We start from the raw sequence: 22,211 nt of genomic DNA on the forward strand, positions 1-22,211 counted from the left end.
ATAGGACCCCAGATTCTATATCTTTTGAAAGCCAGGCGCCATCAGCTTTCTTCACTGAATTTGCTTTTGCATCCGCTTTGTCTTCAGCTATCGTGTCGGGGTAGGCTAGTGCATAAAATTATTTTCATTGCTACTTCATAACTGTCATTTTGCTACTGTTATTAATTGGTGTGCTCCCCATGAAAGGGTCATTTGACACACACACCCCCAAGGGGTCATGACCCACAGGTTGAGAACCGCTGCCCTAGGGTGTTCTACTTTGTCATTTAGGGTCTCTGAGTCAGAACTGATTCCACAGCACACAGTAATAACCATATTGATTTCCTGTCCATTAAATGTTGAAAGAAAAATAATCCAGTTGCCAGTGGACTCAGACTGCCAGTATTTTAGTTAGCAGCTTAACGTGTTGAACATTTGCACCACCCAGGGACTCCAACTTAAATGTTTGTTTGATGATACATAATTGTATATCTTCCTGTAATCATTTCAAATATAAGCCAATGTCTTAAAGGGTGAAGCAGCTGAATGCCAAGGTTTAATGGATTTAAAAATAGTTACTAATTTAATTTTGTGAGAAATAAAGGTGCTGCCCTTGACGTAGCGAGAAGTATATACTTGCTGCTTAGGATCAAAAGACTCTTTCCACAGTAAGCTGGAGCTTGCTTGATTCCCTCGTAGGGCCATTTCACCCACTTCACTTAGTTGGGAACTGTAGCCAAAGTGGTTGTAATAGTTGGCCTTTAAATTGAAAGCCAGGATGGTTTCCTAATTTTCAAAGAAAAATCTGTGCTTCATTCCAGTAGCAACCAAAGCAGAGAGTAAAAGAGCAAGTCAGGCTGTCTCCTCTTTCACCAGCAAGCCCAGGCCGTGTCCCGCCAACTCGGATAAGCAACAAGATTCAGAAACATAGAAAGACTGTATCAATTTATAAATAACCTGCTCGCAGCGAGAATGCTGGATTATTATTTGCCACTTTCTTTCTCTCTCCAAACTGCTCTCATAAGTTGATTTCATATTCAGAAAGATCCATTGGCAGTGTGGTCCCACTTCGTTAGCTGTGATTGAACTTGTGAGGCACTAGCATGGTTTCTGGGATATCTTAGACATTTGCATTTCCCTTCCAGGGATTACTTCCCAGAGGTGGGCAGTGGTGCAGTGACCCAGGCAGACATGGTAGCCAGGCTTTCATTGGCAGTCGTACTGTCACTGCTGCTGGCAACAGATACCACAACCACAGCGTTTTTGTTTTAAATGGAAAATGAGATTAGCAGTTCTGTGTCTCAGCAGCTACTTCAACTCTCTGAATTCCTTCTTCTGCCAGAAGGCCTTTAATAGTTAAGCCAGACCATCCTTAGATAAGATCCCTAAAAGATGAGTTCTGTTTCCCCCCGGCAGTTTTATTGGCATGTAATACAATTCACATACGTACAATTCAGTGGTTCAGTCACATCAAGAAGAGTGCACGGTCATCACTGCAATCGTGTTAGAACATTTTCTTCGTTGGTGTACTCACTGGTATTAGTAAGAGATGTATTCCTACCTAAATGGAGAGACTGCTAATAGAGTGCCCATCTTTGTCTAAGATGGACACAAAACAGTACCTCATGTCAGCCTCCTCCAAGGGCCTCCTGGCTACTAGAGCAGAGTTTCCAAATAATTTTTAAAGTCCACAGTATGAATTGTCCATATTGCCAACACAGGCTATGGGAATGCCCTGAGTCTTTTTTATCTGTCACTCCAACTTCCAAAGAGCCTGTCCTTCTATTTTTAGAGTATTGCGGGGGACATAGTGTTTGAAGGAAGTCAGCTCCCTTAGAAGCTATTACTGCTTCGATGCCAACTTCCAGCAGTCGTGGAAGCAGTTTTGGCTTAGCTCCCCAAGGCAGGCATACTTTGGAAACATGGACAGAAGACGATGTCCTAGCTCACACCATGGTCCTTCTTAGTTAAAGCGCAGTCTGCCGTTTAATTCCCTTCAGGGCATGCATTTGCTGCTAAGTATAGCAAAGTAGAAGTTGCAAAGAAACTCACTGTCAGATTGTTTATAAATAAAGTTTTGGTCCTTTGGGGTTTTTCTCACATGATGCAATATCAATGCTGAGCATAATAGTAGCTGTAAGACAACATAACTTCAAAAAGCATCATTAAGTTTTCCTCTTGATATTCTCAGAACTTGAATATAATACTTTGTGATGCAAATTGCACATTTCAAAATTCAATCAAGAGTGTTAATGCAGTCACTTTACATACCATGATCAAAAAATAGCTTTTTTAAAAACTGCCCCATAGATGTAACTAATGTAATGCTCTGTCCACAACAGAATTGGAATGACTTTGAGAGCGCAATATATAAATGAAAATCAAGATGAGAAACATTGGAGTTGGTAATAGATATAACATGTAGCTTGATACATTTCACTTTGGAAGATGTTTTTTTGAGAAGTCATTTTTATTTCATCGTTGACTACTTTTTCTGGAACGTATTACTGCGTATGGAGTTCTGCCTTGGCTAAAAAAAAAGATACTATTCAGTGCCTACTCTAGACATGACCCTATTTTCAAAGGCAAAATGTCCAAGAGACTTGTTTACTAGTGAATAGGTCCTGTTTGCCCACAAGGCCAGGTCTAGTGTAAGCCACCCTGTTTCTGACAGCCCCACAATTGAATGATACTGGACCATAAGTAAGCTTTTCATCGTCTTGTTTCTTCTTACCTGTAGAGAGAGTCGCTTTTGTGTGTCAAAGTCATACTTGGTTTTGAACTTTTAACTTGCATCCCTTTAATTAGATAGGAAGCCAGTATATGAAATAAAGGTAGAGCTTCTGTCGTTGAAGTAGGGCAGGCAGGAAGGATGCTTAAAGTCACGTCAAAGTGTAGTCCAGTGGGTCTCATGGGCACTTGATGATGAGAAGCAAACGTGTGGTGTAGCTGTTGCATTTATTCAGCCAACAGAACACGAGTATTGTTCAGCACATTGTTGTAGACTGTGTAGATTAGTAGAAGATAGCAAGATAGTTACCCAAAGCTTCTGCACTCCTATGTGTGTGTCTGCTTGTTTGTTTGTAGACCATGGGCGAAGCAGTCTGGATCTGTAAATCTGAGGTAAAGTGTAGGTCTCTTCCAGCCTTTTTTCGGCAAAATCCTATAGTCAGCCTAAATCTTTCTTATTTTTAGCAGCAATATGGATATGACCAATCATTGTGTTCTGGAAACTAAGCCATGACCGAGTAGACAAAACAGGGCAGGAACACAGGCATCTTTTAGTTGTGATACCAGATGAAAACGATAGCAGACATATTGCCGAAAGACCTGCCGGGATGGCTGCAGTTGGCCGCAGTTGCCATCTGAGCTCATTAAACAGCTTAATCTATGCTGCTAGCCCATAGAACATGAACTGGCAGTGTAGCGTGATTAACTGAGCAATCCTGGAGGCCAGCCAGATGATGTCCCTTCAGTGGCCCATTAACTGACTGTAAGTGTACCACTAATGAGAGGACGGGCAAGTATCTGTTGTGTAGCAAATAGACATCAAATATTTGCAAGCTGTGAGGTCAGGAAGCTGGCATTAAGGATTCACTAAACCCAGAGTTGGGTAATGTGGCTGAGCTGCAATCTCTTATGAAATGGCAGCTTCCGAAAAGCACCCCTGCCTTGTAGTGGGGGCTCAAGATGAAGCATTTTAATGACGTGTTTGCATCACAGGCAGGTACAAAGAGTGGCCGCTTCTGGCTGCACACTGGAACTGCACGTTTTTACGTCTGCAGCACTCGGAGAGGACGTCGAGTACCATTGCCGGCAGGCCTCTTCCTCCTGGTTTTCCTTTCCTTGGTCCTTGCAGTTTTGAGACATTGTCTCCTCCATTAAAGTTCACTTTTGCTTTTGTGCTTTTTACTATGCTTTATATAACCCGTGTAAAAATGATGAACAACTCTTGCATTATAATTGTTTATAGTCTAAAGGAATAACCGTGAGTTTCAGCCTGGCAAAGACTGCTGGTAGTTTGCATTTGAATTTTCCCAGGTTTTTATTTATTTTACTTTACCACTCAGAAATACATGACTCTGTGCCCCATACTACCACCACCGAAATGTCAAACTACTGACAGTTTCCTCAAGGTTTAACAACCTGTAGTACCCCACCATCAAGTCAATTCCAGATAATGACAAGAATAATCATGGGCAACGTTTGTCTTTTATACCCATTCTGGTTTTGCCCTCCAAGGGCGGACTGTCATCACTTTTTCTCTCTGTGCGCCTGGTCTTTACTTCAGTCGGGGTTTGCTCAGTGCTTCTGACTGGCTTGGAGGCCATGCTTTTCGCCTGGGGTGAATTACTTCCTGTGTGAGGTGAACCTGGAAACTGGCTCCCAGAGCTGTACGTGGCTGTGCTTGTGCTCGTGTTCGTGTGGATGCGTTTCTGACCACCCTCAGATGGCTCCAGGATCCTTGTGCGCATTCGCAAACTGTGTCCTCCCTCTCTGAAAATCTGTTTGGGTTCTGCTGGTCTCTCTCTCCTTTACGCCTGGGACAGTGTTTAATACATGTTGCCGTGTGCTGGAGAGTGACCTCCGACTCAGAGCAACCCCGTGAAAGAGAGCAGAGCTGCCCCCCAGGGTTTCCCAGACCGAAGTCTTTTTGGGAGCAGGTCACTAGGGCCTCTCTCCTGCAGAGCATTGGTGGGTACTAACCGCTGGCCTTCAGTTAGCACTCGAGTCCTAACCATTGTGCCTCCAGGGCACCTGGCCCTACACGTAGTAGGCGTTGAATATGTATTTGTTGAATAACTGATTTTCATTGTCTTAAAAAAAAATTTTTTTTTAACTTTTGCATTTGCATGTACTTTTTTTCTTTTTCCAATTCCTTTTCAGTTTTTCAGAAACCTTGGAGCTAGCAGACGACATGGCTATTGATATCCCACATATTTGGTTGTACCTTGCTGAACTGGTGACCCCCATGTTAAAGGAAGGCGGAATTTCCTTGAGAGAACTGATCGTGTAAGTTACGCTCATTTCTTTTGCTCTGCATCAGGATAAATTGTCTCAGAGTTCACCGGTGGGCTGGCTCTCTTTGCAGTGCCGTCTCATTGGAAGTTCATCGGAACTCTTGACTTGGGAGTCGACATGGTATATTTTACCAGATGTTGCCTGGAGATGTGCTTGGGGCTTGGGGAGTGATGGCCTTCTGTTCTGTGAGGAGTGGTTGTCACTGGGGCACACCTGCTCCGGGAGGCTCTGTGCTGCTCTGGCTTTTACACCTGCCCTGGCTGCAGTGCTGCCAGAAGCTGTTTCCACGGCATAACTTGTCAGACTGTGGCAAGTACATGGTACTGACTCACAGACGGCTGTCATGGAAGAAACCCAGCTCGCAAAGCCTTCCTAGATTTGGATGTGAACGAGGAAACGCGGCTTCATGGGATAGAGCATATTCTGTTCAAAACCCTAGTGTATCCCCTAATTTGTTTATATAGTCAGATTCTACGTACTCTTCTGTCCCTTTTCATTGAAATTCAAGAGCACATTATAGCACATTAAAAATTATGAGAATCCTGTAATAAAAGAAAGCAGAAAGAAATGAAAACGAGTTTGGCTTAATTTAATACTGCCTTGCTTAATAAATTGTAGAATCTGTAGGAGATAATTATTGATAATCACTGGTATTCTGTGGAAATACTAATGTAGACTATAAAAAAAGCATCTTCTGCTGTTTCATCTGTATTTTAAAGAAACCCTTTTTTTCCCTAAACTCCACAAATTGCCTCATAAACAAAGCCTCACAACTCCTTGTCACTTGAGGCCACCTTCTCTTATTTGCTAGAAGTGAAGCTTCATAAAAAGAATAATGTTGGCGCTTCTTCCCGCATGTAAGAGGTTAAAGAAAAAGCCATTTAAAAGTCCTTACCCACTTTCCCATGAAACGCAGGTGATCCTGCAGGCACCCACCATGCCCTGGACCTTTGGCTCGAGCTGTACTATTTGGTTTTTTAGGCACACGCAGTTTTCCTACTGTTCTAAATGGAATTTGTTCAGAAGTACTTAATTGTTGCTGCTGTCTTTTACAGAGAATTTAGCAAACCGTTACTTCCTGTTGGAAGAGCTGGGGTCCTGCTTTCTGAAATATTGCACCTCCTTTGCAGACAAATGGTGAGTATTCCACTCCTGTGTGGCAGACTCCACTGTGCCATAGGAGGGGGCAGGATCTTGATACTGTGATCTGAGACTACCTGAGGTCTTACTGTTCACCTACTTCTATTTCCTTGTGCTACCAACCTCGCTTCTTCCCGAAGCTGGGTGTACTTGCTCTTATGTTTGCTTCTAACTTGAGTGAAAGTTGTGCGATCAACACTAAGTAAGGTATAATTCTGAAGACTCTCAAGATATGTTTTGTTGTCAATGAGTAGCTTTGTCCTTTCAAAAACATCGACATTATTTACTTTTTAGTAGCTTTTCATGAAAATGTCTCTGCCTTAAATGCAAGAGAAGATTCCTAAAATGATCAATTTTATGTTTCTGGACCAACTGCTAGGTAATCTGATTAGAGGAAGCACCACCACCACCACAAAGAGCTGTTGTCACTGAGCAACTCCAGTGGCAGCACCTCTGTAGGTCAGAGCCCAGCTGCCCCGAGGCTTCCCAAGGCGTCTTCCTCCCCGGAGCAATCAGTGTGTTCAAACCGCTGAGCACTTAGCCACTGCACCACTAGGCCTTCTTCACCTAATTGGAAATTGGTGGCAAAACTGATTTGACAGGCTTGTCAATTTCTATCTTAAAGCCAGTTTAACACAGGAAGTTTCAAAAAGTTATTGGGAGAAAAAAAAAAGTTCTTGGAAAAATGGAATTTAAGATGACATTTTTCCATAACTATTTGAAACTTCCCATTCCCTCTCCATAAATATGTGGCAATTATTCTCTGCAAAACTCTCTGCTAGGCCCTCAAACTAACCAAGCCTTCAAAGAATGTATAGGGTAGAGGGGAAGAAAGACAAATCTAAGGGGAATCATTTCAAAAGAACCTAGAAGTGCTGTTCTAGAGAGCTCAGAGGGGTAGGACAGTGTGACGTCACAGCGCTGAGGGAACACGGAGGGGGAGCAACGTGCAAACAAAACAGAACTACCATGAAAATGCCTGAGCGATGGCGTTGTTTTTTTTCCCCTGAGCGGTTTCTGATTTATCCAAACTGGAGCCAAAGATAATAGGATGATAGCTTTCAGTGTTTTATAGGCATTGATGAGGAAGCGTCAGAATTTCATTTCTCCCTCCGAGTCTACAGAGGTCTTCTGTATCCCATTTGTGCAGTGGTGGTCCAAAGTTAAACTAAATAGCCTAGTCCCTTGGGCTAGCCCATCACCAAGTTGTTTGTTTAATGGCACTGAAATTTTTACTGAACCCAATTGGCACATCTTAAATTCCTTCCTTCTCTCTTACCCACTTTGGCACATATCAAAAACTCAAATTCTTCTTTCCCTTTTATTTATGGAAACAGAAAACAAATTCCCACTTCTACATAAAGCCAAGTTCCCATAGAGCATAAGCTCTGAAGTCAGCAGGACTTCAGCTCCTGCCTCCGCCATGCTGTCAGCGGTTGCTGGGCCAATCCAAACAACTGACGTTCCCTTTGTCACTCTGAACCTGGTTCAGGCAGTGGGCCTGCATCTCCTCACCACTTGACCCTGGTGCCTTGATTTTCCAAGTGACATCAGCTCTTTAATGTTGTTTCCTAGGCCCAACCTTGTGCTTCTTGCCCGTGAAACCCTGCTCATTCCTGGTTCAACCAAACAGCTGTCGTGGGCATTTTCTTATTAGGCAGCATAATCATGATCTTGTATGAAAAAGGATTCCAGTTAGGCTTTCTGAGTAACTTTGATAGCAAATATACAGATATGCGGGAAAGTCAAAACGTGTTGCTACAAAATCACGGAAACTTTTTATTAAGCAAAACAATAAAAAGATACAGCTGTTGTTTCTTGATGTATCCTCCTAGGTCTGCACACCCCTGTGGTGGTGTTTCCATCTCATCTTTAACCTCCCCAAAGAATCCGGCCTTCTTCACTTTATGCCACATCCAAATGGCAGTTTGGGTATCCGCAAGGGACTCAAATCATGTTCCTTTGCAATGTTCTTGTGCTTTGAGTTTATTGAACAGAAAGTCTGAAGGGACACGATTAGGGCTATAAGATAGATGGGGCAAGTTTTCCCAACAAAATTTTTATAGGAGAGCCCTTCTACCCACAAAAAATTAGTTGCATTGTGATGGGTGAGAATTCCTTTATGTAACTTTGCTAGTCGTTTTCTCGGCAATGCCATTTTTCCATTTTATAGTTAGTCCTTTTTCTTTTATCTGTGAGTTGGTCACAACTCAATGGCAGTGAGAGAACAGGCCCCTGAGCTCATCCTGTGTCCCTGGAGAAAATCTATTAACATGAGTCAATGGGAGTCCAAAAAATAGTCATCATCATCTCTGAGCCGACCTCTACGCTTTGAGTTTAACTGGCCCAGCAGATCCCTATGAAATCCGCTGTTTGGATTGGATGTGGTTTTCTGCAGGCACCCTAATGGGACTCAGACAAGTATATTACTGAGAGAATTGGTCTGTAGCTATCCACTGATATAGAAACATGTTAAGCCCTTTTTGTTTCATTCGTACCCATGCATATATGTATGACCTGGAGCCCTGGTTACAATATTTTTTTACTTAGTCTTGTAGTATTCTTTAGGAAAGTAAATACAGTTGAGTTTATAAATCCTGTATATTGGATGCTTAAATGCTAGCTTATAGGTCCCAAGATTACCCATATGATAAGTGCTGAACCTTAATTTCCCTCTCCAAGACAGCTGTGCTTGAATCATTTACCATCTCATTTACAGACACTCAGCAAAGAACACTTGATTTTTCAGTGTTTAGGGTTCTGTACGCTTGACTGTAAGCAATCGTCTTTTTGTCTTCTTTCAATGTGAAAGTAATGGATGGACTTATCTGTGTTTTAGAGCCATAAGAGAGTGGGAGCCTTGTGGAGGGAGGCGGACCTTAGCTGGAAGGACTTTGTACCAGAAGGGGAAGATGTAGACCATTTTCTTTTGGAGCAGGTGAGTGCAAAACAAGGCTTACATTTTCATGCTTGACAGTGGTTGGCTGGTTTCACAGAGGAAATAAAGGGAATGTTATTAGTATTTCAGTAATGAAAAGTAGATCAAAATGGAAATCTTGGTCAAGATGGCATTGTACATTTCATGCTTTGAGGCCCCCTCAACTTCACTCTCACTAGAGAGCAGATACGAAATTACCAAAAAATGTCAAAGATGTAGCCATGCTCAGAAAATAAGCTGGCTAGCTCTATGAGGCAGAAATGGCTTGAATAAATCAAGCACCGATAAAGAGGGCTGAAACTACAGATCTGTGGGGCACTAGGTCCAAGGACAGGCAAGGGAGCCACAAGTTATTTATGTCAGGTAGTGGAAACGAGATGTCCATTCCAAGGTAAAGAATAGAATTCAGGCTTATTGTGTAAAACGGGGGTGGGGGTGGGGGTGGGGGATCTCCACAGAGAATAAGCACAAGAAGTAGGCAGTTTTTCAGGCAGATCCACAAGTAGCCTGCATACCAATTTAGCACCTAGATCTGTAAACTTACAGTATCACAAAGCAGACGTTTCCATGGCCAATATAGGTTGGTCCTAATTGAGGAATTATGAGGGTCAGATAGGTCAGCCACTAAACTATTAGATCAGTGGTTCTCAACCTTCCTAATGCTGCGAACCTTTAATATAGTTCCTCATGTTGTGGTGACCCCCCACCTAACCATAAAATTATTTTCGTACCTACTTTATAACTGTAATTTTGCTACTGTTATGAGTTGGGCAACCCCTGTGAAAGGGTCGTTTGACCCCCAAAGGGGTTGCAACCCACAGGTTGAGAACCGCAGTATTAGACTAAGGAAAGTGACAGAGAGCGAAAATAAAAATCCCTCTCAAAACGATCCTACAAACGCATGAAGAAAACTAAAGACAGCCAACAAAATCAGCAGTAGGAGTGTAGACAAATGAAAAGCGTGAAGTGGGTGTGGGGAAGGTATTTTCAGTTCTGTTGGACTTCAGCTTCTGCTGTGACTAGCACACATTGCAGAAGACCGCTGCCACAGTAGTAAGGATCTGAATAGGGCGTCATGTCCGTGCAGTGCTGTGCTCATAGAAAGTGGAAGAAATTGTCAAGAAGCCAAACAAGAAAGGGGCAACGTCAGAGTGTAATTTGAGATCTGCGCAGTAAGCACATAGCAAGGGCCATGTGACTCCACGAGCCTCCAGAGATCTTGGGAGAAAGTTGAATTGGACCCAGTTCCTTGTCACCCTGGCTCCCAGAGGAAGCAAATCCCAGCAGGGTCCCCCAAAGCGCGCAGGTTTCAGCAGAGCTTCTGACTCAGGTAAACTAGAGAGAAAGACCTGGAGAGCCGTTTCTGAAAGCCCTATGGGTAGACCATTGTCTGACTCTTCTTGGGCTCATCCTCAGGAAGTCCCTGGAGGGGACATCACGTTTGGTGAAGTAGGCCAGAGCGGGGACCCTCAGTAAGATGGACTGGCACAGTAGCTGCCACACAGACTCAGACATGAATGATCGTGAGGATGAGGAGGACTGGGCAGCGTTTTGTTCTATTGCATGTATGGACTCCGGGAGTCAGTTGAGACTCAATGGCATCTATGTAAGCATTATATAGATGTAGAGAGGCATTCTGTTTTGAAGTCAAATGGGCTTGGGTTTCAGTTTTCTGCCGCTTCCCGTGTACCTGTAAGCAAAATCGCTTGATTTCTCTAAGCCTCAAATACCTCATCTATGATTTGCTAACAGTACCTCCCTTGTAGAGTTTTTGTGGGAGTTAAATGAGCTTATGTGGGAGATGCACCTCATTGCCTAGCCCAGAGCATTGCTGTTGTTTCTGTTATTAATAAAGGTATTTAAGAGTCTTATTAGGAAAATAAGGGTCCAGAGAAACCTGCCTTATATATCCTGCCTTTTAGCTTTCTTCTAAAACAGCTGGGGGCTTTTTCTGTAAACTCTGGAGCATTCTCTGAGAGCTAGCAGTGATCTGATCCCCAAATCCAAAGTCTGCCCCACTGGGTACCACAAAGTTCGGGTCATTTGCAGAGAAACACCAGGGTCCTAAGAAGCAGGTGCTTCTCTCCAGTGACCTCTGTGACCCTTATGGCCCACCACTGATGCCTTTGGCAAGGCTAAAGCCTTCCCTTGTCCAATTCTATGTCAGAGTTTACTGATGAGCATGTACTATTACTTCATGCTTGGTTTTGTGTTGTTAATTGCTCTTAGACCTTAAATTATTTTTGTAGGTTGGAGTAGGTTAAACAGGGAACCTTAGAGTGTTAGAATAAATTTGGAAAATGTTTCATGGCTTTGAAAAATTGACTGTCTGGGGGAGGGAAGGGGAAAAAATGAGGAGCTGATATCAAGGGCTCATATAGAAAGAAAATGCTCCGAAAGTGATGATGGCAGCATATGTACAACTGTGCTTGACACAATGGATGAATCTGTGGATTGTGATAAGAGATGTAAGAGCCCCCAATAAAAGTATTTAATTGAAATTTTTTTTAAATAAAAAAATTGACCAGCTGTTTTAAAAAGAAACTACCTATCCTTGTTGATACGTGTTGGCATGTAGGGATTGGGTCATTTCATTTCTAAATGCTATAAGGAAATATTGTTTAGAGATGCTCTATTGGGGGTAAAAATAATTGAAACAGGATGAAAAACAGAACTCGAGAATGATTTCCTCCATATCAATGAGATGTACACTAGAGGAACATTCCAGGCTTTCAAAGTTCTTTAGAAACATTATGTGAATCACAGTTCATGTTTTAACAATTTTACTATTTATATTTTTGCATAATGAAATTCTATAAAGGAAACCATACCTACTTACCGTATTGCCTTGGACCCTGGGGGATTACCAGTAATTTTGATTATAGACAATTCTAACTCCCCATTTAAGAATCGGTCATAGCAACAACAACAGAAAAAAAGAATTAATTATAGCATCAGTTTTCCCACTTGGAATCCGATGGTCAGGAGGTATTTGAAGGTTTTAGTGAAAGCCAAATGACAGTGATTTTTGACAGCTGCTCTTTAGTGACACCGATAGAAACTTTTGGTTGCAGAAATGCAGTTACACTGTATCCCTCTCTGGTACTGCTGTCCCACCCTAAGGAGCAAAATTGAAACTTAAAATGATGTGAAGATTATGCATAGCTAAAGAGATCATGAAAGGGGGTTGTTTGTTTCTGAAGATACAGATATAAGGTGAGAAGTTGGAGAACTGGTCAGAGGCTCATGGAGCAAGGTTCCTGGTCATTGTTTTGATTCCATGGGAAGTAGAAGCCAAAGCCTCTCTGGGTGATGCTACCACTGCGTCATATTGATGTGTTTAACATTTCTGTTACAGAACTTGGACTTTATACAGTTTGACAGCTCCTGCTCGTCTGAAGCACTTTCCAAGAAAGAGCTCTCTGCTGAAGAGCTCTATAGGCGACTGGAGAAACTGATTACTGAGGACAAAGCCAATGATGAACAGATCTTTGACTGGGTAGAGGTATGCAGACCGCATCACTCTCCCTCGTCTCTCCAAAACAAAATTCTTCGGGGAGCCACTTAGGCTGCATACCTACCCTGTTCCCTCAGGGGATACCACTTAGGCTGCATACCTACCCTGTTCCCTCAGGGGAGTGGTTTTGGTTTTTTTAGAGCTTTGCACCTTAGAGAGGTTTGCTTTTATTTTTTTATTTTTTGCTTTTATTTTTACATGTATATTTGACACTTGCTAAGACTTTTAGATTCACTCTTCTGACCGTATTAACATCACAAAGAATATCCTATTTCCAAACTGGATCACATCCATAGGACCAGGAGATAGGATTCCGAAACATTTTGGGGGAACAGAGTTCAATCCGTAACTTCATTTTTGCCACTAATTAACCACGTAACTTTAGGCAAGTTGCTTCATTTCTATAGTACTTCCCTTATGCTGTGTAATAAACATGCCCTCAAATTTCAGTGGCTTATCCCAATAAAGGCTTATTTCATAGAAATAATCAAAACAAGCCATTTCCCTAGGTCTCACATTAGTCCCTTATATGCTCTACATTTTTACCATTCTGTGGTTTACATTCCTTTCTGGATTCCCTCACATTTAAAATACTATCTTGAATAAAATCATGTAATACATTGTTGTGAAGAGTCGTCTAGTCAGCTTCGACACATAGAAACCTTGAGTGTAACAGAAAGAAATATTGCCTACTCCTGTCCCATCCTCAAGGGCTCTCTCTGGTGATGTAGTGGACTGTGCATTGAGCTGCTAGTCGCAAGGTCAGCAGTTCAAAGCCACCAGCAGATCTGTGGGAGAAGGAGCTGTCTGCTCCCACGGAGAGATAAAAGTCCTTGAAACCCAGAGGAGACGTTTTACTCTGGTTCTGTAGTGCTGCTGAGTCAGAACGGGCTCCGTGGCAGTAAGTTCTGTTTCTTATGCCACCCTCAATCAGTGCTGTCCTTATTGACGTGCTATCTTTTCGTGCTGTCTTCTGAAATTTTTATGTCTTCATTAACACATGCTTGTGTGTCAGCCGAGTTTTCAGCACATTTTTATGCAGTTTTTGTGGTGAATATTCAGGTCAGCTTATACTCGAGTGTATATAGTAGTATCTTGTGTTGTAGAATCTGTTGATCAAATATATTTTAACTTGTTACTATATTCCTTTGGAGAATAGTTTTTGTGTATAAAGTTGTACTTGTACACATTTTTTATTAGATCATTGAATAATTAAGGTTAAAAAGAGATCTTAGGGCCACCCTAGCCCTTTCCCTCTTGCATGAATTCCCCAGTTTTACTGGATGGTTGTTTCTTTAGTCGTGGGAAATGATGGCGCATCTATTCATTCCAATCATTTGATTTTCTACCTGTTTTTGCACTTAATCGCCACAAGATAATTCAGCAGTCTTTTCTCCTCTAGCTGGGAACCTTTCAAATAATTGGAATAGGTTATTCCAAGCTTCTTCCCTCCCTCTTTTAAAACCTTGATACCCAGGCCCTCTATCAACCTGAGCTCATTGCCATTGAGTTGGTTCGGGCTCATAGCAACCCTATAGGACAGGGAGAATTTCCTCCGTGGTTTCGGAGACTAACTATGGGAGCAGAAAGTCTTACCTTCCTCCTGCAGAGAAGCTGGTCGTTAGTTTCAAACTGCAGTCCTTATGGCAGCCCAACTCACAACCCACGACACCGTCTCGTCCTTTGATCCATGCCCAGCCTGGGCTTTCAGAGTCCCTCTCTCAATGAGACGTGCAAACCGAGCATGGTCACAGGGTGGTGCCACCATGTCTGGTCAGCCAGGACTAAGGCATTTCTTGTTCTGGACTTGATGCTGTGACAGTCACACCACACAGTTCAAATTGCTTTCAGTCACTCGTGCCCATTAATTTCTGTTGTCTATTTCTTGCCTGTCCTGAACTTAGGCCTTTGGCTTTTGAAACAAAATGGAGTGTATGTCCATTTATTTCTGCTGATGTTTATCTTCCTAAGTCCACTTTTTGTCTCTCATGACACTTGGGGGGTGGTTGCGAAGTTATGGGTGAGATGTGAGAGTAGGCTGGCCCCTGGAGTAAAGCAGCAGACCTCCAAGCCACCCCTTGTGGCCGTTCCCTTGTTAGTTCACTTCACACCATCTGCACTGCCTTTCCTCTTTCCGACTAGGAGGTAGCTATCATTGGGTGCTTCGTTATAGCTCTGTCCGTCTGAGTTCAGCGCAGGAAAAGAGGCTAGCATACCATGTCTTGAGCATACTGTCTCTAAATAGAAATAACCATCCCTTTGTTCTCTAAGACCTTTAAATCATTCATGTGACAAATGTTACATGTAACAAATTTAGCATAGAATCAGGACCAGGCTTTCTGGTATTTTTTTTAATATCAGGGCAGGATTTACAGCTTTCACGTCATTTTCTTTCTCCATGGTTTTTCATCTGTTAAATAATTTAGCCTTGTGTTTATTGCAAAAATGTACTTTTTTACCACTTCACCCACCTTGGGCTATAATTCTTTTATATCAGGGCTTATGATGCCATCACCAGACCAACAGTTATTCTCCTTAAATATAAGAAAGGGTCAATTTTACTGAATTTTAATTGTATGTAATATAATTATGTATATAAAGACATGATAGTAAGTGACCTCACAGTACATGTGGACATTTTGTTGACCTGTCTCAGACACCAGGAAGTATTACTTACATATGGCCTGGCTCTTCTGTCCCCAATTAGCAGGCTCACATCAGTGTCCCTGACCGTTTTCTTCAGGTCCTTTCTACTCTTGAATGATGATTCCGTAGAAGAAATATGCAGCTGTTTCTTTAGGACAGAAGCAGTCAGTTTGGAAAATATGCTTATTATCTAATTACAGTTAGCTAGTCTGTTCCTTTTTCTTAGACCAGCAGTTCTCAACCTTCCTAAGGCCGCAGCCCTTTAATACAGTTCATGTTGTGGTAACTCCCCACAGCCATAAAATTCTTTTTGTTGCTACTTCATAACTGTAATGTTGCTCGTTATGAATCAGATGACCCCTGTGAAAGGGTCATTTGACCCAGAAAGGGGTCTGACCCACAGGTTGAGAACTGCTGTCTTAGACTGATAGCTAACTCCTTGGGGGTTTCAGATAACTTTCTGTGCTTGAAATAGCCCTGTCAGCCTGTTTACAAAGTATCATTCAGCCAAGAAGTAAGACCGGGCGTGGGGGAGTAATGCATTTATTTATCAAAAATCATTGTCCAGACTTTACTGATTTCCCTGGGATTAGACGAACCTGGCTTCAGCCTACATAAAGCATCTGTAAAGAGGTGTGAAGCAGCAACCAGCTAAAACGCATACATCCTCGTGAAGGAGCTTGTATGTGGTACTTTCCTCCTTCCTACCCCAGCTGCACCTAGCTGTCAGTGAGGGTGCTGTGTACTGCTACTCCTTGGAAAGCTGGGGTCGGGGGAGCCTCAAGGCTAAGATGACCAGATTTTAACATTGGTAAAGCGGGACACCATTGATAAAACTCATATCCTGGCAAAATGGCCACATGGCAGTCAAAAACCGTATACCCTAGTTTGTTGTGCATTCTTTCCAAAAATCAGGACGTTTAAAAAATGCCATGGGACACAGGATAAATTATTAAAAATCAGATTGTCCCGCCAAAAGCGGGACGTCTGGTCACCTTAATCAAAGCAGCCTTTGGACTTGGCTGCCCATCTGAATGCCCAAGGGGTTAGATAATCAGCAGAGGAGGGTGCCAATTAGTCTACCACCATTTCCAAAGTCTTAAACATTCAAAGGATCTCCAAGTATCTTTGAAATGGTTAGGTTTTCCAATCTAGAAATTTATAAAGGCATCTTTAAATTTTCTGGCCCAATCCTTTTCAGTGGAAAATATCATCCTGTGCTATTAAAAGAAGCTGGGACAATCATTAGATTTGATCACAGTAAACTCGAAAAAGTCATTTAAATAATCTGCTCAGAAAACAGCTTATGTTGGTGCAGTTTTCCCTTCTGCTGCCCATCCAGCTGAGTACAGTGTCTAATAACAACAAGGCAGACTCTCAGAAAAAGCAACTAAAAATAAATACAGGAATTATTTACTCAGCGTCTCTAAATACATTTTCTCCAGTTATTCTTACAAGAGTTAACCTTTTTTTTTTACCACCTGAAGGGTTTGTTGGAGACAGTGCTTGAGACTCGTCTTTAATTCACATGAAAATTAAGTTGGAGATAGAAAACATTGTTTAGCACAGAAGATGATTTTACACTGTTGAGAAAGTTACTTTTAAAATACATGTGCACATGTGATTTGGTTGTTGTTTTACACGTATAGACTTAAACAAAATAATTATTCACTGGGAAGGAAGAATGTCTTTTTAAGTAGTTGCATTTAGCACACCACACTGTATGAGTACATGGGCAGAGGAGAGGCAGCGTTAGATGCTCTTTGAAAACAAAATAAACCAAAATACTGCCAAGGAGTCAGTGCCGGCTGTTCGTGACCCTTACCACAGGGGAGAGCTGCTCCCGAGGGTTTCCAGGCTGTAAATCGTTAAGGAAGCAGGCTGCTTCACCTGCCTCCCGCACAACGACCATTGGGTTTGATCCGCCAACCTTGCACTCCTGGCAGCTCAGGGCTTCACCCACCACGGTGCCCCATGGGTGCTCACAGCATTGGTGACGTCCAGCCATTCGCCAGTGACTCAGGAAACACATTTTGGCCAGAGGTTCACTGTGACTGACTCCATCTGCCCTTGGTGTCAGAGCCCTGGATGGGGGCCGCCTGCTCTGTGCAGGTTACCTACCTACCTCTAATGGTTCCATGTGCTTTTGATTGCAGGCTAATCTAGATGACAACCAGATGAGTTCGCCTACATTCCTTAGAGCTTTAATGACGGCTGTTTGTAAAGCAGCAATTATAGGTAAGTAACATTACTGAAGGCAACTCTTAGCATATAAATTCCCAAGGTGCTATGTGACTGCTGATTACATGGGCCAGAATTTACACTGTCTTCAAAACCGGCCCAATACATACAACGTTTGTATTGCAAGCCAGTGCCATTTCTGTCTCCACTGCCTGACCGTCTCCAGCAAGGGGCTGAACAGCAGCGCTGCCTGCAGAGAGCCACGCCCTGAGTCCTGGGTGTCTAGCGTTGTTGCATTCGCCTGGAGTAATTTTCTGTTCTGTTACATGAGGCTTTTCTCTTACCTATTCACATCTAACATTCCAGGCCACTGCTTTCTTCTACCTGTGGGTCGTAACAGGCTGAATATTCTTAACCTGTTCTCAGCGGAGAGCTTATTCTCAAGAGAAAAGTCACTTTGTGTAAATACAGGAGAGAAGGAAGGGGTTCACTGTTCCCCCGTTTCACAGTGACTGTGATGAGACAGTTTTATCAAATGTATTTCTATACTACATATGTGGATAGGACTAGGATTAGTGGAAACCCTAGGTATGCCAAGCTGCCTACAGTCTCTAACAATATTGAATGAGGGAATCCACGTAGTCAAACATGTCTATGACAGAAATGAACAACAAATCCATCAACTCAAAAGATGTCTCAGAGTTCCAAGCTTGTCTGTCATTTGAGAAGATAGCTTTCTGCCCTGTGGTTTAGCTCGAAAATGTAATGGAAGGTTTTGCATCAGATGTAATCTTTTTGGGGGTGTTACTTCTTTAATATGGTAAAGAACAAGCTAAGTGGAAACTCTTTCAGGAAGTCATTTAAATCATTCCCAGTACCTGTGGACCAATAAAATTTTGGTTTTTTAAAATCAAACTTGGAAAGATCAGAGAGCTGCTTTTAAAAATAAGACTGTGTCCCAGTGATAACTTAAAAAGAAAACAAGACACTGTGCCTCCTGGCCCTGAACATGCTTTCCTCCGCCTGCTCTTGCTGTGCCTGTCCTCCCCGGGGCTTAGGGCTGAGCTGCTTGGGGCTGGACTGTGGAGCCTGCTATGGCCCCAGTAAGCCCTGGGCTTCACCTTAACCTTAATCACAGTGGTTCCACTTCTTCTGACTTGAAATGATTTGCACCAACTACCGATTTAATTTCCTCTGTTGATGCTCCTTTTTCAGTTGGGAATGTCATAAAACCACTGGCCCGGTTTCATTATTATTGGAGATAAATAATTGGGTACATTACTCTGTAGGGAATCCAGCACACAAGAAGTATCCATCCTCCCTGTTTTTATTATTTCCGAGAGAATTCCCCCCTGAAATTGTCAGAGAATTTTGGATATCAGAATCTTTGCCTGGGCTTTTTGCTTCCTTCCTCTTCCCTTGCAGAGTCCCACGGGCCTTATCTACCAGCTACTCTGAAACTGGAAGGATGGTTGGGGGTGTTAACTCCTTACGAATAATGCCTAACAATAAGTACAGGGAAGAAGAAAATGTTCTAGAATTGAACGTGGTGATAATTGTACAACTCTTCTCTTTTTTAAAACAATCATTTTATTGGGCGCTCTTATAACAATCCACACATCAATTGTGTCGAGTACATTTGTACATTATATTACCATCATGTCAAAAACATTTTCTTTCTTCTTGAGCCCTTGGTAGTATCATTTCCTCTTTTTTCCCTCCCATACCCTCCCACCCTCGTGAACCCATGATAAATTGTACGTTGTTATTATTATTTTTGTATCTTACACCGTCCGCTGTCTCCCTTCACCCACGTTTCTGTTGTTTATCCCCTGAGGGGATGGGTGAGGGTGGCGGTTATACATCAATCATTGTGATCAGTTCCCCGTTTCTCCCCCTTTTCCCCCCACCTCCCCCCTACCCTCATGGTTTCCTTACTCCCATCACTGTTCCTGAGGGATTTATCTGTCCTGGATTTTGTGTGTCAAGAGCTCTTATCTGTACTAGTGTACAACTCTTCTTGAATTGAATTGAATTGTATAGCGTGGATGAAGTGCTAATAAAGCTTTTAAAAGAAAAAAATAATGCCTAGTTCTCTCCTCTAGCTGACTGCTCTACCTTCCGAGTGGACACTGCTGTTATCAAGCAGAGAGTGCCGATCTTACTCAAGTACCTAGACTCAGATACAGAGAAGGAACTGCAAGCACTTTATGCCCTACAAGCATCAATAGTAAAACTGGATCAACCTGCCAGTAAGTTGACGTAACATGACCCTTCAGACCAGTGGGTGAGCTTCATCCAAATTAAAAAATGGTTTGGAGTTGGGACAGTGGACAATAGAAGCCATGCAAGATACATATACTCTGATAACGAGTAGCTCTAATAAATCTGAATTTTTATGAGTAAATGACCACAGGAAATTAGCTTTGAGACTTAACGTCATTCTAGGGTTGGTCTTCTGAAGCAAATTTTCTATATATGGTCTACCTGGTAGGGTAGCCATGAGCACCGTGTGGCTGTTGAGCCCTTGAAATGTAGCTATTGTAACTGAGGACCATGGCTTCTAATTTTATTAAACTTAAATTGCTACGTGTGGACAGCAGCTGCCACATAGAATGGTGCACATCTAGGCTACCTTTTAGTGTACTGTCTTACATGCAGTGACTCGCACACATCTTTAATACAGATCTCAACAATGAACATTTGTTAAGGAGCTTGATGATACTCCTCAAATCTTCAGACGCTTAAGATACCTTAAGTATGTTAACCGTGTTGTATTTACAGAGGAATTTAAAATTTTTAAATAGTTTTCAGCTAAGGAATATGATTAACTCTTGACTAATTAGATAAGTAGGTAAACTGAAAGCACCCAAGTCTTATTAATTCCGGTTATTAGCTGAATTCTATTAACATTTGACTACTCAGTTGAAATTTGTGGAAGTGGCTAATTCGTGGCTGCTTTAGAGGCTTGGCTTTCCTTGGTCTTCGCTTTGGCGGTTTTCCCTTCTTTACCTGGGGCAGTTGAAGCCCTGGGAGGGCTGGGGGAATACAAGAGGGTGAGATGAAGGGACATATCTGAAACAAATAATCCTCAGAATGTTAACAGAAGAGACATCTAAATCTGAATCATAGTATTTAATCTGGTTTTGTTTATTTTGCTCTCAAGACCTTTGTTGACCTTTTAGGTCAACAAAACAAAAAGCCTTTAGCTTTCAAGTCAAGGTGTGCTTACAGAGACCCTGCAGGTGGAGTGGGGCTGCCACACCCAGCTTCCTCCCACGGAGCCCACTGGTGGTTCCACACAGCTGAGCACTTCAATCACTGACCCACCCAGACTTCCCATCGACGCCACTGCACATCGCCCGTCACTTCTGACCAAAGCCACTGCCGTAGAGCCAGTGCAAGTCAGCGTGACCCTCGACAGCGTTCCCGAGACTGTCAGTCTTTGTGGGCGCAGGCAGCCTTGTCTCTCCGTGGAGCTGCCAGGGGGTTTGAAACAGTGGCATGAGGTTAGCGACCCAGTATCTATCCCACAGCACCACAGGGAAGAAGCAGAGCCTGCTCTTATGCAAAAGTGATAAAAATAGTGTTTTCATTGTAGCAATTTAAACAGTGGGGAAATGCAAAACGTTTTTTAATTGTATTTAATTTTAAAAGTATCTAAGTTGAGGCCTATAAAATAGCAAACAACTCACCAAACCCAGGAAATAGTTCAAATTGGCCAAAAGAATAGATGGAAATAAATAAATAAAAAGTTTCGATTACTTGCCTCTTGAGACAAACCGGTGCTTGGAGGATGCTCATTGTCCTCCATTCCCTGGGGGAGGGAGGGATTGGGCAGCCACTCGGGTCATGACCTGGAAGTGCACCACCCCGTGCCCCCAGGCTGAGGGTTTCTTTCTCCTGTTGCAGACTTGCTCCGGATGTTCTTCGATTGCCTGTACGACGAAGAGGTGATCTCGGAGGACGCGTTCTACAAGTGGGAGAGCAGCAAGGACCCCGCCGAGCAGAACGGGAAGGGCGTCGCCCTCAAGTCAGTCACCGCCTTTTTCACGTGGCTGCGGGAGGCCGAGGAGGAGTCCGAGGACAACTGACCCGCACGCACGCAGGAAAAGGAGACAGAGGAAACAATTTAAGTATTTTTTTTAAAGTTTCACGTCTTCGCCAATCACAGTGCAGCAAGGCCAATTCTCGCAGAAACCCACGTGTGCACGAGTGGGAGAGGGAAACGAAAAGGTGATCATGGAGGAAAAGGTGCCGGCAAAAGTCAGCGTCAACCGGAGGGCGGCGGGAGCACTACAACCAAAATCCGTGTATTATTTATAGAGAATATTTTCTGTTTTAATCTTTTCTTTTTAAACAAGGACTCATACTTTAAAGAAACACATCTGTTTAGCAAAAAACAAAAACATAAAATCAAAAAAAAAAAGTTGAGAACTTTTAATTTATTTTAAGGACTGCAAATGCCAGTGTAATTTTTTAATTTGCAGTTTCTGTAAACAACTTGTATAATAGAAAAGCAGAGAAATAAATTTCCCTTCCCTTCAGATGCACCTCACGTTTGTTTTAAGAGCATAGTAGTTAGTCCAGATTTAAGAAGGTTTGGGGTGACCAAGGTAAGAATGATTTTTTTTGGGGGGGGGTAATCAAATCTTTCTGCCTGCCTCTCAGCTTGCTTCAGAAAATAAAAATCAAAATAGTTATCAAAACATACATAACCTTGGAACAGAAGGAAAACCTTTGTGAAAATGCTGTGGACCAGAGAACTCCAAGAATTGTTTAAAAAAA

The 22,211-nt window shown here is 42.6% G+C and overlaps 1 protein-coding gene across 18 annotated transcripts in view; it reads left to right on the forward strand.

Annotated features, from left to right (window-relative positions):
- The window catches only part of EIF4G3 (eukaryotic translation initiation factor 4 gamma 3), a 369,700-nt gene extending 347,873 nt beyond the window's left edge, over positions 1–21,827 (forward strand). For all 18 annotated transcript variants that reach the window (XM_045298763.1, XM_045298765.1, XM_004705376.3 and 15 more), the window contains 7 exons: positions 4,867–4,992; positions 6,057–6,138; positions 8,981–9,079; positions 12,438–12,584; positions 17,399–17,480; positions 19,529–19,675; positions 21,336–21,827. In XM_045298763.1, the coding sequence (XP_045154698.1) occupies positions 4,867–4,992; positions 6,057–6,138; positions 8,981–9,079; positions 12,438–12,584; positions 17,399–17,480; positions 19,529–19,675; positions 21,336–21,517 (865 nt within the window). In that variant the 3' untranslated portion in view covers positions 21,518–21,827. The remainder of the gene's footprint in view (positions 1–4,866; positions 4,993–6,056; positions 6,139–8,980; positions 9,080–12,437; positions 12,585–17,398; positions 17,481–19,528; positions 19,676–21,335) is intronic.
- The last annotated feature ends 384 nt before the right edge of the window (positions 21,828–22,211 follow it).

The sequence above is a fragment of the Echinops telfairi genome, unplaced genomic scaffold (genome assembly GCF_000313985.2).
Source record: "Echinops telfairi isolate 266 unplaced genomic scaffold, ASM31398v2 ScPeMD7_7457;HRSCAF=8495, whole genome shotgun sequence".
In the NCBI taxonomy this organism is placed as follows: domain Eukaryota; kingdom Metazoa; phylum Chordata; class Mammalia; order Afrosoricida; family Tenrecidae; genus Echinops; species Echinops telfairi.